Source organism: Felis catus, chromosome A2, assembly GCF_018350175.1.
Source record: "Felis catus isolate Fca126 chromosome A2, F.catus_Fca126_mat1.0, whole genome shotgun sequence".
Lineage (NCBI taxonomy): Eukaryota > Metazoa > Chordata > Mammalia > Carnivora > Felidae > Felis > Felis catus.
Window position 1 is genome coordinate 127140281 of NC_058369.1, and position 17061 is coordinate 127157341.

Genomic DNA, 17061 nt, shown 5'->3' on the forward strand with positions numbered 1-17061 from the left:
CTCCCTGCCTGAAGTAGGAGCAAGTGAAGGAAAGAATGCCAAGTCAAGAATGGGAGCTTCTGTAAAACTACCCCATCCCCATTTTCCTTTCTTCTCTCTCAGGCCCCCATTCAGGTCTGCCCAGTGAAGGCCAATAATATTAAAATGAAACAAAAAAGAGCTTACCGAACGAAACAAAAATATTTTTTCCACTAAGTTTGGCATCTCCCTTGGGTCTTTTAGTTTGTCATGAGTCCTACTAGTGATATCATAAATTGGTGTTATCTTTTTAAAAAAACCATTTAGGCAATCCTTATCAAGAACCGGGGATCTCATTCCTGGGATTATTCCTAAAATTCTCATAACCAAGCAAAAACTGTATACATTATTACCTGTAAGAGCATAATATGAGAACCAAATAAATGTCCTCCCCACTTTGGGTAAACGAGTAAAGAAACCACAAATGAGCAGAGAAGTATATTCAGCCAGCCATTCAGTATAATAATTATGAAGAACTGATCTGATGTGACAAAAATCAAGAAAAATGAATGTTATTTACATGCTGATCACAATAATGAACAATGTCTACCTGTGAACAGAGACTGGAGGCAAATTATGTGAAATGAAAATCATGTTAAGATGCTGGGATTATTTTTTCTTTCAGAAAAGCTTACAACTTTTTTTTCAATAAAATATAAGCTCTGATCTCATATATTCATGAAAAAATTGTTCTTAGATTAGGAACATTGACATAAATGATTTTTTACAAATTTTAGTAACATTCAGGAAAACCCTCTGACTCATGCTTGAGCGATTGGATAGAAAGGCTTTGCTTGTGAATGACCAGTCAGTATATGGCAGCCTGGCAGCCACCCTAGGTGAACTTCAGAGGTCACTGGAAGAAGGTGAAATTCACAAACAGATTTCTGGGCGGATGCTGGACAACCGGTCCTCTGCTGAGGGCAGTCACGTGAATCATCCCCTTGCAAATGACAGCCAGTGTGAACACCACCAGGGCCCAGAAGCAGCTGCTTGACTAGGTGCTAAAGTCACTTGAGGCCAGAGTGTCAGTGTGGTTGTCCTTGTGACACCGTCTGTTCTGCAGAGGCACAGAGAAGGAAGAGAAAGGAGGGGGCCTGCAAACTTCAGGCTCTGCCCTCCTAAGGCATAAACCAGTGAGGACGTGAGTGAATGAACGGAGCTGTCATGACCTAGATTCCTGATAAACACAGGCAGGAAATGGGAAATTCGTGACGATGTCAATCCCCACTTTCATTTCACTAAAGCTGCCTAGGAGGGGTGGGAGGAATTAATTCTCTGAACCACATGACTGCATTAAAGGCTGCTATCGCCTGTAATGAGTTTTATTGACGTCTCTGGCTTGCTGTCATTGAGTCGTTGGTGGAGGTCAGCTCTTCAGCACTTCAAGCACAGAGGCTACAGAGCTGGGAGCGATGCCACCTCTCGGACTAACACTCCAGAAGCTGCCACCTGTCCAAACTGTCTGTGAGGGAAAGAGGTGCCAGGAGATGGTAGAGTCGTGGTCATGGGTCTGGGGAACGTCCCCCTCTTGGGTTTCATCACGCTCCATGGCACTCAGACATCTGATGCTCTGGGGCTTTGCTATTCACAACCTAAAGTCTTTTATGCCCTCTGGATTTAATTCAGTGAAAAACAATGTTCAGGAGCTCCTTATTTTCATCTTCTATTCCATTAATTCACATCTCTCAGCATGTGAAGGAAGTCCTGGGATGGGAGAATTCTGGGGATATGGGAGGCAGGAGAAACTGAAGATTCCCCCCCAACCCATGCCCTGGGGCCTCTGACCCCATCCTCAACTCCTGGGCCCTAAGACCAGTGATAAGGCATGCTAGGTCAGGGGAGCTCAGAGAAATTCTGGGCATGGATGGCACCTTGTTTTAAGGATTGCCATTTTCCAGGGGTCAAATGATGGACCGACTGAAAACAAGAGTAGAGTTTGATACAACATATTTTCAGTATCCAGTGTTGGCTGCCATTCCTTTTATTGTTTTGGGGTGACATGCCTTATTTGGCCATCTTTCCCAGCATTCACTTGAACTGTGTTGGTTCTCCACCATGTATCCAGGTCGTCTTGAGGGCAAAGCATTTTGATTAAAGACATAGGGTATAACTTGGCATGTGTGTGTGTGCTAAAATTGGCCATAGGCATAGCAGTAGATTTCATAGCTGTAACACACTGCTGCTCATCTATATCTCTATGAGTTTGAGTTTCTATTTTAGAAGGCAAAAATTACTCATTCATGTAGTACATAATAATAGAGGATACTGCCTTCTTCAGGCAGCTGTAACTTTCTGGCCCCAATCTATCTTAGCATTATCAGCCAATAGTTCTCCCACCCATTTTCTTCTCTCTGTCTCTATCAATCCTATACTGTAAATTCAATGTCTCTCAATCAGAGGATATTCTTTCATATATTGGAAAGCCCCTGTGCCTTTTCACATACTCTCTCCTCCTCCTAGAAAGTCTTCCTCTTGCTTCTACCCCTGAACAATTCCTTTTCAAAACTCAGCTCAGATACCATTTCCTCCGGGAGCCTTTTTCAAGTCTCCCAGACTCTCCCTGTATTTAAAGGTTCTGGGGCATAGAGAATATTGGATTATAATTGCATGTTGGCACATAAATTTTATATCTACTAGACACCCAAGGCCAGGGGCCAGGTTGTGCTTATCTTTCAATTCCTAGCTCCTGGCACTGGCATGGTACAAGGAAGGTACTCAATGTCATATGAGTATGAATGATGAATAAAGTAAATCTCAGTAAAGGGCTTTTGGGTTAATACCAGGGTTTTCAAGCTGATGCTAGAACATTAGCTTCTAGTATAATCTGCTTCTTATTTCAGGTTCATGAATCACATTGGAAAAATAAAAGCTGGATTCTAGGACATGGTGAGAGGGAAGCTTCTGCTATGTCAAGGATAGTCCTATCCATATCAATGATATCTGGTCAGATCTTCCTTCTGGGGACTATGTTCACTACTTACACTCAGAGCTCATCTTGACTGGCATCCAATGCTGACTGAGTGAATGACTCTAGGAACAAGGGCCTGTGCCTTCAGGGAAAGGTTTGGTTCCTTTCCCTTTCCTATTCCCAGGACCTTAGACAGTGCCTGACACATCAGATATTGAATGAGTGAGAAGTCCTGTCAGTTACCAATATATTGCTATTAATGAAGTGTCTCCCTTATGGACCCTAATTCTCAGTTTGTCTTGCTCAGTGATTAAACTAACCAAAAGACCCATGGCATGAAATGTCAGAACCTACCCTCTAGTTGGAAAAACTGTCTGAAGAGCCAGCAACACACCTTAGTTATTTCCTCTACCATGTACTGACAGATCTCTTGTGGACACATTTTGGTCAGGTCTCCTTTTAAGCTGCAGGTCTCCCCTTTTCTACCAGAAGTCCCAGAGGTAGGGAGCAACAGCCCTGTGGAGTACTAGGAGAAGGAGTGTGGATGTGTGTGGGATTGAGGAAGGCAATTCTCAGAACCCACAGCTTCCTCTTTGCCTTTTGATGTTTTGCCTGATGAACTGGGTGTATGAACACTATAGATGTTGCAAGACAAACAATTTTCATGTGTATGCAATGAAAGAGCCAGGCTGGCAGACATACTGCCTGTCTCAGCCCTCAAAGTAGCCTGAAAGAGCTGGTGGTGACCAGAACATCTAGACCAGTGAATACCAGGAAATAGCCTCTACTGGCTATTTATCTATGTGTTTATAGCACTGGGCCCCATTTATCCATCCATCCATCCATCCATCCATCCATCCATCCATCCATTCAATTTTCCATGAGTTCCATTACAAAAAAACCAAAAACCAAAACCCAAAATAGATTGGAAAACGCCATTTACTCAGTTTGTTTTGTTGATCTCCTCTAAGGGGAGAGGAGTCTGACACAGGAAGGCCACATCACCCACACATATCATACACTCAAATGAGATCATCATCCCCATACCTGTTTTGATATTGGTAACTTGTGTCTTTTCTCATTTTTTCTTGGTTAGTCAGGCTGGAAGTTTATAAATTTTATTAATCTCTTCTAAAAACCAAGTTTTGCCTTTGTTGATTTTCTCTACTGTTTTCAGTTTCATTGATTTCTACTCTAATATTAATTATTTCTTTTCTTCTGTTTGCTTTAGGCTTATATTGCTTTTCTCCAGTTTCCTAAGGTAGAAAATTTATTGATTTAAAATCTTACTTCTTTTCTAATATATATGCATTTAATGTTATAATTTTCCCTCTAAGCACTGCTTTTGCCCCATCCCACACATTTTGATAAGTTATATTTTATTTCTATTTAGTTTATTTTGTAATTTCCCTTGAGATTTCTTTGAACTATGGGTTATTTAGAAGTGTGTTCTTAAACTTCCAAATATTTGGGGAGATTTTCCAGCTATCTTTCTGTTACTGATTTCTAGCTTAATTCCACTCTGGTCTGAGAACATACTTTGTATGATTGTTATTCTTTTAAATTTGTTAGGATATAGTTTATGGCCCAGAATCTGGTCTATCTTGGTGAAATGTCTCTTGTGAGCTAGAGAAGAATGTGTAGTCTGCTGTTGTCAGATGGATTTTCTACTAATGTTAATTAGATCAAGTTGACTGATGGTACTCTTCTGGTCATCAATACCTTTACTGATTTTCTGTCTGCTTCATCTATCAGTTACTGACAGAGGGGTGTTGAAATACCCATATAATCATGGATTTGTGAATTTCTCCTTTCAGTTCCTTGTCTTGGGTTTTCTGAAGTTGGCATATTCCATGCCCAAGTGGTTTTTGTTTTTGTTTTTGAGTAGTTATCCTGCTTAGTGTCCTCTAAACTTCCTGGATTTGTGATTTTATGTCTGTCATTAATTTTGGATTCCATTAGCCATTCTTTCAATATTTCTTTTGCTCCATTCTTTTTCTTCTGGTATTCTAATTACACATATGTTATACCTTTTGCAATTGTCCCTCAGTTCTTTGGGGTTCTAATGTTTTCATTTTTTTCCTCTTTACGTTTCAGGTTAGAAGTTTCTGTTGACTCATCTTTAAGCCACTAATAGTTTCCTTGGTCATGTCAAGTCTATTGATAAACCTATTAGAAGCATTCTTCACTTCTGTTACAGTGTTTTTATTGATAGTCTTTCCTTTTGATTCATTTCTAGAGTTTCCATCTCTTTGCTTAAATTACCCATCAGTTTTTTCAGGTTGTCTACTTTTTCCATTAGAGCCTATGACACTTATAACCTAGTCATTTTAATGTTTTTTAATGTTTATTTAATTTTGAGAGAGGGAGACACAGAGCATGTGTGGGGGAGGGACACAGAGAGAGAGAGAGACAGAGAGAGAGGGAGACACACTCTGAAATAGGCTCCAGGGTCTGAGCTGTCAGCCTGACAGGGAGCTCAAACTCACGAACCATGAGATCATGACCTGAGCTGAAGTTAGACGCTTAACCAACTAAGCCACCCAGGCTCCCCCAACCTAGTTATTTTAAAATTCTGTCTGATAATTCCAGCATCTGTGTTATAATGGAGTCTGGTTCTGATGATGATTGCTTTGCTTCTTCGGGCTGTTTTGTTTTGTTTTTTTTTTTTTGTGGCATTCCTATAATTTTTTGGTTGAGATCTAGACATGTTGTCAGGTAATAGGAAGTAAGATACAAGACCTTTAGAGTGATGATTTATGTTGATCTGGCAAGGAATTGGGATATGTTTAACATTTGGTATAGCTATAAGTGCCAGAGGCTTCAAATTCCTGTAGTGTCCCTGTTTTTGTCTCCTCTACTGACTTGGGGTTCCCTAAGTACTCCTCCTCAGAGAGAGTTTATGCCTTGAAGATCTTTCAGCCCTGATGCAACATTATTATCTTGGAGTCTTATTAGTGTGGTGGTAGGACATGGATGAGGGACAGTTTTCTATAATTTCCCACTTAAGTCCTCATCTTTTAGGGGCTCTATATCTTGTGGCTGTCGCCTTCTCAAGTTGCATAGCCTTCCCTTTCCCCTCATACCCCTCCCCTTTTTCTTGGCTGCAGAGTTTCCTATCAATTTCCTTGAGGCTCTGACTGCTGTTGACTGTTTCTCCCCTACCCCCAACTCCACAGTTGAGGCAGAAAGGCTAAAATGGGGTAAAATGGGGGAAACTGTCTTCACCTAGATAGGAAAAAGGGCTTTGTTATGAAGAAGGCTCTGGCATATTTTACGATTACTCTTCCCTTTCCCCCAGAGACATGAGGAGTGGTCCTTCTCAGTTCTTCCCTGCAAGAATCTCTAGGGTTCCTAGAGGTAAAGCTCATGAAAGTATGACCCCCAGAAGACTGAAACCCCAAGTTCCTCCCTCTCACACTAGCCCTCACTCAGCCTAAAGCAATTAATCAGAATTGTCACTTAACTGATCCTACAATTTATAGCACTGGTGCATTTTGCTCCTGGTGAGCACATCTGGCTGTGATTCTTTGGATACACCGGACTCTCCAGAGGGGCTGAAACCAATCTCTCCACACATATTTTACAGAATTCTCTCTATCCCTACTCAGAGTCCATGAGTCCTGGCAATCTGTTTTGCCAGCAACTACACCTCTCCTGGTCTTCTCTGGGTTATAAACTCTTGTTGCTATCAATTTCCCCTCATTGTTTCCTGCTCAGCGGCAAGTGTTATATAACCATGGGACTGAGTGGAGCCAGTGCTCCCTGAGACTGTGTTCTGCATCTCAGTGGGTAAAGGAGGCAGACTGTGAAGGCTGGTATAGTTAGTTTGCTGGTAAAGTTAAGGATGCTCCTCTGAAATCTGATGAGCAGTACAACCCCTGTTTCCCCATATCATGAAGAAGAGAGAAATGCAGTGTAACGGATGACCCACAGACTCTTAGGCATATGCCCTCGTGTCATTACGCTTGTCAGTCAAGTGAATTGCGTGATGGTGTTGTGACAGGCTTGACAAAGAAGGAATTCACATAGAATTGAGGTGTGTGATACTTATGTAACTTAAAAAACAATGATCTTGCCATCGGCCTTCTTAGTTGTATCTGCTCCCCTTTATCTTCCTATATAGTACTTTCACAGCACTTTTGTTTTTCTTTAACCATAGACAGGGTCATCCTATGCAGACGTGGATTCCCCTTTGTCTTACAACATTTGAAATTACAAATGAGAGATTGTTCACTTTAACCCTGATTGAGAAGGAGATGTGTATAAGCTTTACATTCCTCTTAGATACAGACACGGACGATGAAGGAGAAACCTATCGATCTGGGTGGTATTTTTGGTGCCAAGGTGGCTGTAGCACCCAGATCAATCTGAATAATTTTGTTCATGGATGGGTACTATGTATTACAAGATGCTGAGAGGGAGAAACAAATAATTGGCTCCCTGATGGCCCTTCCAAGGGCAAATACTTCCAAACTGAGGGCAAAGGAAATTCTTCCACCTTTTCAGATAATGCCTCCTCCCCACGCCCTCTAGTATGGAACATGGTCTGTTATGATGATCAGTTGGTTGGTAAACTAGGAGGGGAGGGTGAAAAATATTGTGACATGAAGGAGATTTAAGCAGTATTCACCTTTGGGGAAGTTTTCTCCTTTAAGATGGGTTTCAGTTATTTCACAGTACTTTCCATGATGGTGAAGGCTATCAGGCCCTTAAGTTTTCTAAAACATTTTGAATCATCTGGTCTCTGCCTTTCCCAGGCTTCATAGAGACTCCAGAGAAGATACTAAGAAGGTAAGGACAGCAGAAGAAAATGAAAGAGATTGGGGAGGAAGTCAGGGAAGGGAGAACATGAACATAAATGAGAAGTTAGGAGAGGCCCTGAGAATGGATGGGGATGAGTGGAGAAGGCTTGAGAGAGGGCTGGGTGACAACAATAAGGGACAATTCCTGCAGTTGGAAGGGGACAGGAAGTGAGAAAATGGAAGAGGTGGTGGGGATTCGAAGTGATGAGGTTCTTTGAAAAATTAAAAATAGAACTACCCTACAACCCAGCAATTGCACTACTATTTATTTATTTATTAAAAAAATTTTTTTTGATGCTTATTTATTTTTGAGAGAGATAGAGACAGAATGCGAGTGGGTTGGGGCAGAGAGAGAGGGAGGCACAGAATCTGAAGCAGGCTGCAGGCTCTGAGCTTTCAGCATAGAGCCTGACGCAGGGCTTAAATTCACAAGCTGTGAGATCATGACCTGAGCTGAAGTCGGATGCTCAACTGACTGAGCCACCCAGGCGCCCTAGTCAGTAATTATTTAAAGGATACATGAGTGCTGATTCGAAGGGACATATGCACCCCAACATTTATAGCAGCACTATCAACAATAGCCAAATTATGGAAAGAGCCCAAATGTCCATCAACTAATGAATAGATAAAGAAAATGCGGTACACACACACACACACACACACACACACACACACACACACAGGAATATTACTTGGCGATGAAAAAGAATAAAACCTTGCCATTTGTTAACAACATGGATGTGTATTATGCTAACTAGAGTGTAGCATACTAAGTGAAGTCAGTCAGTCAGAGAAAGACAAATATCAAATGATTTTACTAATATGTGAAATTTAAGAAACAAAACAGATGAACATAGGGAAAGGGCAGAAAAAATAGTATAAAAACAGAGAGGAAGGCAAACCATAAGACTCTTAAATACAGAGCACAAACTGAGGGTGGCTGGAGGGGTGTTGGGTGGGGGGATGAACCAAATGGGTGATGGGCAATAAGGAGGGTACTTGTTGGGATGAGCACTGGGTGTTATACATAAGTGATGAATCACTAAATTCTATTCCTGAAATCATTATTACACCATATGTGAACTAACTTGGATTCAAATAAAAAAAAAAAAAAAGAACATGAAGAAAAAAAGAAAGTGATCAGTGAAATCATAAGGCTGAGAGATGTAAAAGCATTAGGAAAGGACGAAGGAGGGCGGAATAAGTGATGTGCAATAGCACACGCACACGCACACACACACGCACACACAGGCACACACGCATTGCTACTAAAGCAGGGCTGGGCCCACCACAGTTGCTGACTGCACGGTGTGCATAGAACTATTTGCAATAATTTCGGAATCATACCTTGTTTTGTTTAAGGGCACCTTTCTCTTTCATATGAGGGCAGTCCTTCCCCGTCACCACCGCTTTGATATCTGCCACCGGCACTGCAATTCATAAGAGAAAATGAAAGTAACTACACCATGTGAAAGCTGAGATGTCAATAAAGAGTCAGGAGTGAGCACTGAGTCGGCGGGCACAGTTGTCATTCTGAGAAACTACTGCAGAAAGAGGAAACAAAAAAAGAGGCAGAAAGAGAAAGAGGAGTCAGGCAGGGTCCCAGGGACAGAAAGGAAAATAGTCTGCTAAAAAGCATCCCTGGGGAGAAAAGTCTATGTTCACGACCAGAATTTGTGAAACAAATACCCATTTGTGAAACAAATTCCTAAGAAAAGCTATCATAGTCATGCAAAAGTGATGGTACTAGAATCAGTAGTAATAATAATGATAATAATACCAGTGGTGCTAATCCTGATATTAGGCAAGACCCCTTTTGCTAGGAACAATGCCAAGTGCTTTGCTTCTGAGAAGCTATTAGCTTCTGAGTTTTGGATAATGAGGAGAAGCAACCTTACCACAAAAAATTGATCTGAATCTGAAGAGTCACTCTCCAAATCCTCACTCTCTACCACCTTGTTAATTCTCACAACTCTGGGAGACAGATTTTTGTAATCTCTGTTTTACAGACAACGAAAGTAAACTCAATTAAATAAAGGGAACATTCCTTTCTGATAGGGAGATGGTAGCCGGTATTTATCTTGGAGAATAATGCAGTTAGATGAAACGATGTTATCTCATGTCTTACTCAGGACTTGGAGGAAGATAAAAGACGGGTTTGTGCATTTCAAACTTTTGTCAAGATCACCTGAGAGAGGGAAGGCAGTAGGATGGTTTAGAACCATAGCTTAAAAAACTGTGAAGTCACCTGTCCCTCTCCAATCCCTAATCTTGTAGTCCCACAAGGGACTGTGAATCTAGAGGCCCACTTAGGATCTGCAGAAACTTCAAGTAACGAATGCCTTAGACTCCCTTAATGGAGAAGATGATGAGAGATTTCATAATTAAAATTCCCCTGCTTTTATTGGGGAATTGGGCTGTGGGGGAGAGATTTAGACGAAGACGAAATTATGAAATATATAGAATATCAAAATGATACAACAGGAAGGCCTTTTAAAAAGCTAACATTTTTCAGGTACCCTAAAATTCCTAAGACTTTGTTCAGATCTGTCGATATCCCCAAGAGCTTTCTTTAGCCCCAGAGAAAAGTGGGGTTTTGATCAACTCTTCCAGGAATCTCTGCATATACTCCCTGCTATCTGTCCCACCATGTCTGTTCCTTCATCCCGCAGTCCTAATTCTAGATCCCTTTGGCAGAAATTACTTGTGCTGAGTGGTATCTGGCTTTCCTCCCTTTCTGAACATATATATGGAAGATTACACTTCCCAGCAACCTTTGCAGTTAGGTGGGGCCACATGATTATGTCTGGCCAGTGAAATGTGAGAGGCAACGGCATGCCAGTCTCTTCTAGACAGAGGCAGTAAAAAGTCACTGTCCACCAGAATCTCTTCAGAAACTGAACAAGCCATATATTCCATTCAGATGGCACAGCTGTGGGAGGGCAGAGCAGTCACTGGCCTGTGTCCCTGAGTGACTATGTGGGGCAGCACTTTCACACCCCATGTCAGTCACGTAACATGAATGAGAATATACTCTTAGCGTCATAAGCCACTGTGATCTGGAAGGTCACTTGTTCCCACAGCATAAGTCAGCAATGCAGCCTATCTTCGCTGGCAGAATCCTTTACCTGGGATGTCTTTCCTGTCTCTGTTTGGCCCCTTTGAATTGGCATCTTCCTAAAGACAGTCTCTATAATTCCCGGACCTACTTTTGACCACAACCACTGACTTCAGTTCTTCTGAGATCCATTTTTTATAACCAGTGATCAGCCCTCTTCCCCTCAGTGGTCAATTGGGTTGCCTAATCACTACCCCAGGAGTGGACATTTGGGCCCTCTGGGAAGTTGGGTCGACTCCATGTTTACTTTTCAGTTGAAAACCCGCCACTGAAGTGAATTTGTGAAAGAGTTAACATCCTAAGTCAAAAGCCTTCTCAAGCTTCAGATGGAGTTTGAGTCACAGTTACTGTGCAGAGAGTCTTTTGTTGTATCATATATAACATGGTCAACGAACTAGAAAGAGTTTCTACAATCTATAAATACTAAGTTACCCTTTGGCTTTGAAAAGCCATCATATGGAACGGGACAAGAGTAACACAAAGGTCTACAGTGGGAGTAGTCTTCAGAATCTCTAATGAGGAGGCTTCGGGGAAGAAAAGGCACTTTTCTACTGTGCTTGTGGCAGTACATATTCTGTTTTTTATATGCATTGTCCCCTGTCAAGGAGACAAGCTGCTATATTACTCACAGGATTATGGCTAAGAGGAAACACAAAATTCTAAAAATACAGCATGGCTTTTAAAGGTTGCTCTTTGCATAGTTTGTCTCTAGATGCTTTGGAAGATTAGGCATCAGAAGGCTAGAATGCCGTCCTTTCTATTCCCATAAGCAGAATCAGACTCACGTCTCTTGAATCTACACTCTGAGGAGGCAGGAGCGGGCTCCTGATTACTTCAAAGTCAGGCTAGTGTTTCCATTAGGCATTTTTATGTGGGAGCAGCATAAAGAAAGGGTGCCCAGAGATATGGGAATCAAAAGGGTCCCTGCTGGCACCCAACAGTCCACTCTAAATCTTTGGAGGTATGGCCTCAATTCTTTCTGCCCTTTTTTCTCAGTTTGAGCTGGACTGAGATCATCTCATTCAATACGACCATTTTACAAATGGGAAGAGTGAGGCCTCAAGAGAGGAAATAAATTATACAATGTCACATAGTTAGTGGAGGACAGAGTTAGGACTGTGTTTTCTTCTACACTACCCTCCCTTGCTTGGTCATGACTACTCCCTACATTTGGAAGCTGTCAGAATCCTCAAATCATGCTGAACAGAGCCCCAGATGTGGTTATCACTTCAGACTCTCTAGGAAACTCTTTAACTGCTGATATCTGTGGAAGGATCTGTAATCGTGATTCAAAACAAAAATACAATTGAAAAGGCACACATGGCCACCAACATAGTTTTAGCTTTCACCACTGAGAGCCACATTGAGGCAGAAACCACCCCAGGAAGTAGCTAGTAAGCCATGAGCCCTTGCTGCAGACACAGCTCCATAGACGCTCTGGTGAGTGGTGACGCTCAGAGGAGGGACAGGCTGATCCCATCCCTGTTCAGTTCAATGAAGAATCTGATCTTTATCCTGGCAGCACAGAGTGGTGGGAAGGGCTGTGCCCTTGGTATCAGACTGGCTTTGAATTCCAGATCCACCTACTGGTTGTACCACTTTGGGCTTAAGTTCTTGGAGCCTAACCTTCCTCATCTGCAACGTGGAAACTATGGCATCAGCTACTCATATGGTTGCTCCAAGAATGAAGTCCTATTGCAGGAGCCAGGATCATTATTGGCTTCTAATCGAGGCAGCACAGGTAGTGGGGAAAAGCCTGGGCCATGGAATCGGATGGCTGCAATCAGATCTCTCTTCTGTTTCCCGGCCACGTTTTCTGTACCTCCGTTTCCTTAACTGTAAAACAAGGGCAATGATGTCTACCTCTCCAGGTTGGTGAGAGGGTAATTTATGTAGAGCTCTTAGCATAGTGCCTGGCATATAGTAAGCACTCAATAAATGTTGTCCGCGATTATTCTCATTACCAATAATCAAAGTTAAATTGTCTCTATAGATCAAGGGACCTGAAGTATTCACTGTGCTTCAGTGACCCAAATTGCCCACTCTGTTTTGCTGTCTCAGCTGCCCCTCCCACCCTCTGTAATAGGCTTAATCGCCTTGTGCAAGGGAGTGAGCCTTCTTTCTGGCCCCTTGGATGTGGGGGTGAGAAGCTCTGGCCTAGATTCTTTCAAAGGGAGGCACTGAGGGGCCTGGGGCACAGCTGGAAAGCAATGGAGTCTAGTGTCTGGTGAGGGTGATGCAAGCCTGTAAACTTAGCGGGAGAGATGTAGGGCCATATCTCCTGCCAAACAAAAGTAATATGAGAAGAGACTTCCTAAACCTTCAGGGATAAAGACAGCCAAGGAGAGGCCCTCAATCTTTACTCCCACTCTCTATATCAAGAAGATTCAATTACACTATTTGGTTCATCAATATCTCAATATTCAGCACTGATTAACTCAAGGGGCGGAAGACAATTTCCCCCTTGGTCTCAAGAGAGGGCAATCGTACATGACAAGAGCAAGGCACTTGAAATTAATTAAAGGAACATTTCATTTTTCTAGTGGAATGAGGTTTATGACTTTTAAGGGCTCTAAGATGATGGGCAGAATGCCCATGGAATTGGAATTAAAGGCAAACCAGGTGCCAGGCCTGAAGCAGCAGACTTTAGTTTCCCAAGATGGGGCTTCTCATCTCGAGCACATACCAGGTTCATTTTACTTATTTACGTGAATACACCCCCTACTTGGCTCACATGTGCCTACAGATATAATCTTAAGAACACACACACACACACACACACACACACACACACACACACACCCCTGCATGCATACACCTGTACAAGTATGCATTCCTGGTTTATTTTTCAATGGATAGACTGTTAATGGAGAAACTCTTTTGAACTCCGAAGTACTGGATTTCAAAGGCTGCAGAGGTAAGGTAAGGTAAGACTAGAGTTTTGGAGCCATTGTCAGAACGGACGATTGTAACCCTTTCCCAGGACCAGTATCACTCTGCGGCCACTACCAAAAGCCGTTTAGAGATCTGCAGCTCTAACCTTGTTCCTCTGTGAACACCCTGGCAAGCTGGTTCTCTCTGGGATTGGCATTCCTGGTTTATATCCGGTTACTTTTACCCTGGGCTCCTGGGGGTGCAGGCCTTGGTAGAGCTGGGGGTAGGGGCATCAGCTTGTGGGCAAGCCCAGGAACTGCCCCTACAACGTTCAGGAGCTGTCCACCCCTTGACCTTCTCTAGGAGCTGGGCTACCAGTTTCCTAAGCAACAGAAACAGCTAGAATGCGGGTGTTGTATATAACACCTGTAAACAATGCCAATCAAATGCCTATATGTGGGTTGAGAGTGGATTATATCCCTATAACTACGGGAATAAATAATATGTACAGTGAGTGGGAAAGCTGATTCATTGGTCCATGCGGGAAAAAAAATGAATTATGCTGTGTGCAAATGTGTTTGAGTGTGTGTGTGTGTGTGTGTGTGTGTGTGTGTGTGTGTGTGTTTTCCCCAGACCACTTTCCCTATTTCGTGGTCAGGTGAAGAATGAGACTGTGGCAGACTGTGTATAGAACTGGTTGCAGGATGCCGGGGTGGCTCAGTTGGTTAAGCATCCCAACTGTTGATTTCAGCTCAGGTCAGAATCTCACAGTTTGGTGAGTTTGAGCCCCATGCTGGGCTCTGTGCTGACAGTGTGGAGCTTACCTGGGATTCTCTGTCTCCCTTTCTCTCTCTGTCCCTCCGTAGCTTTCTCTCTCTCTCTTTCTCACTCTTTCTCCCTCTCAAAAATAAATACATAAACATAAAAAAAAAACCAAAAAACTTCTGTTTGCTTTGAGCAATAGTCACCATTAACTCTTCATTTTCCCACTGTAGCAGTGATTCCAAATTGCTGGCCCCTGGACAGTTCCAAGTTCGCGAGCAAAGTTTTGCCAGTAAGTTTTCACCAGTGAACAGCAAAGAGAGGAAAATGAAGACCAAGCTGTGAGTTTTTAATCAAGCTAATTTAATTTAGCAGAAGTAACTGTCCTATATTCCAAGATTAGGTCTTTCAGCTCTTTCTTATTGTTTTTCATGATTAAGAGCCCTTCCCCCTTCTTTTTTTAATGAAAGGAATGTGATATTAAATTTTAGTTAGATCTTATTTCTTACTAGACTTTTTTTTATCAAAATGAAAAGTTGGCAACCCACTGTCAAATCACTTTTTTCTTGTTCTTTTACAATATTTACTTACTGGTAAAGCCAAATTTGGGAAATCATCACGGAGGTTATCAGGCAGTAACTAGCTCAGCAGTTCTCATTCTGAGTGTGCATCAGACCTGCCTGGAGAGTCTGTTTTAGACAGAGGTTGCCAATCCCTGTCCTCAGAGTTTCTGGTTCAGTGGGACTGGAAAAGAGGCTGGAGAATCTGTATCTCTAGTAAATTTTCAGGAGATGCTGCTCACGGGTCAAGGACCATACTCTGAGAACCACTGGCCTGGCTTGTCCATGGTGGAATGGGGAGGGCTTTCTGAGACTTGAAGGGAGGTTCCTCATTACAGGCAGAGGCCTGGAACGCCGCCAATGCAGAGACACTGTCCCAGACGCTGTAGCTGTGGGCTTCAGATTTCTTCCACCTCCCACTAGCGAGGCCAATAATGTGGGCCAGAGAAGCAGTGCTCCTATGAAAGCAAACAAGCTTGCTTTCTGAGCTAAGTGACTCTACAAAGACTAGACTGTTCCATTTCTAAGCTGGAGGAAGAGAGAATGTTCTAGGTTGTCCACCTGATATGTCAGCGCAGATTCTGAATGTGTCAGGAATTTCTCACTTGTGGTTACTTTTTGCCTTTGGTGGCCATGGGCTGCAAGGAAGGTAGTACAGAGCTGACTTCCTTGGGCCCTGGGGTGATGAGAGGAAAGACCTTGGGGCTTGGGGCTAAGGATTCAGTCTGTGACATCCTGCTGAGATGACTTATGCAGGGTCAGTGTAACTTTTGAAGGCTACTTAATAGTGTTCTTTATTTGTTTTCTCACTCTTTCCCACTCTGATTTCTCTAACTGGGATGTCCTCTGAGGTTATGTTCATTTTATCTCATTTTTCTTCCAAACGAATGTATCACCCTTATGTATTTTAATGTTTATATAATACTTGGTTTAATTCGCACACTTAATACCTTAAGAACCTGGACCCTGGTTTGGTGTTGGGCTAAAATAATCTGGCAAATTACTGGCTCTTCAAAAACATACACATTAAAATAGAATTGTACAGAAACAGCAAATAAATACAAATAATATGTGTTTCAGGGATATGTATTTTAGCTGATGATAGAATGTAACTGATCATAAATGTTCTAAGTGTCAGGGGCCCCTGGGTGGCTCAGTCGATTGAGCTACCAACTCTTGGTTTTGGCTCAGGTCATGATCTCATTGTTCATGGGTTTGAGCCCTGCTGACAGTGTGGAGCCTGCCTGGGATTCTCTCTCTCCCTCTCTTTCTCTCTGCCCCTCCCTGTCTCACACACACGTGTGCCCTCATTCTCTCTCAAAATAAATGAACGTTAAAAAATATAAATAAATGTTCTAAATGTCTGAGTTACTTCTCTGAAGCAGGTTAGCCATCCTGGGGTCTCCCATTAGCTCTGCATTACAGTCATGGGATACACTAAACTATAATGAGTACATGTGGTAGGGATCAAGTACATGATTCATGGAAAATTATTCTGGGTCATCAGAAAAAGGCAATCGACAGAGTCAGGTTTCTGTTGCCTTTGCTCCTTAAAACAGCAACTGGAGGAGTAGTGTGAAAGTGGACATCTGAAACCCAGCTTTACATTTTTCAGGAAAGATATGTGAGCATTCCTTCTGTGCCCTCCCCTTTTCTGTCCCGAAGCCCCAGTCCATCGGGGTCTCGTGCGTGACGAGAACGCTCAGGCCAGGACCTACGACAAGATGAGACACGTCCAGTCGATTTATTTGGGCTGGTAGTTTTCCTGCGTGCTATTTTGTGACCAGGAAGAGAAATAAAGAACCCAAACTCAGTCCTCCTACACAGGAGAGCCACTTACATTTGTCCTGCAAGGAATCGTGGGGCACTTCTCCCTGAGGACTTTCTTCCAAGTCTCCATAATGCAGAACCTTGTGGTTGGGTGAAAGTCGACAGTACCAAAACTTGTCTGAAGGAAAAAAAAACACAAATTTATAAGGTAAGTGATTCTGATTTCGAAAAGTATCGACATCC

The 17061-nt window shown here is 42.6% G+C and overlaps 1 protein-coding gene across 19 annotated transcripts in view; it reads right to left on the reverse strand.

Moving 5' to 3' along the window:
* ELMO1 (engulfment and cell motility 1) overlaps positions 1 to 17061 on the reverse strand; it is a 732114-nt gene that overhangs the window by 8347 nt on the left and 706706 nt on the right. For all 19 annotated transcript variants that reach the window (XM_045053264.1, XM_045053261.1, XM_045053265.1 and 16 more), the window contains 2 exons: positions 16889 to 16996; positions 9082 to 9164 (listed from right to left, as the gene is read on the reverse strand). In XM_045053264.1, the coding sequence (XP_044909199.1) occupies positions 9082 to 9164; positions 16889 to 16996 (191 nt within the window). The remainder of the gene's footprint in view (positions 1 to 9081; positions 9165 to 16888; positions 16997 to 17061) is intronic.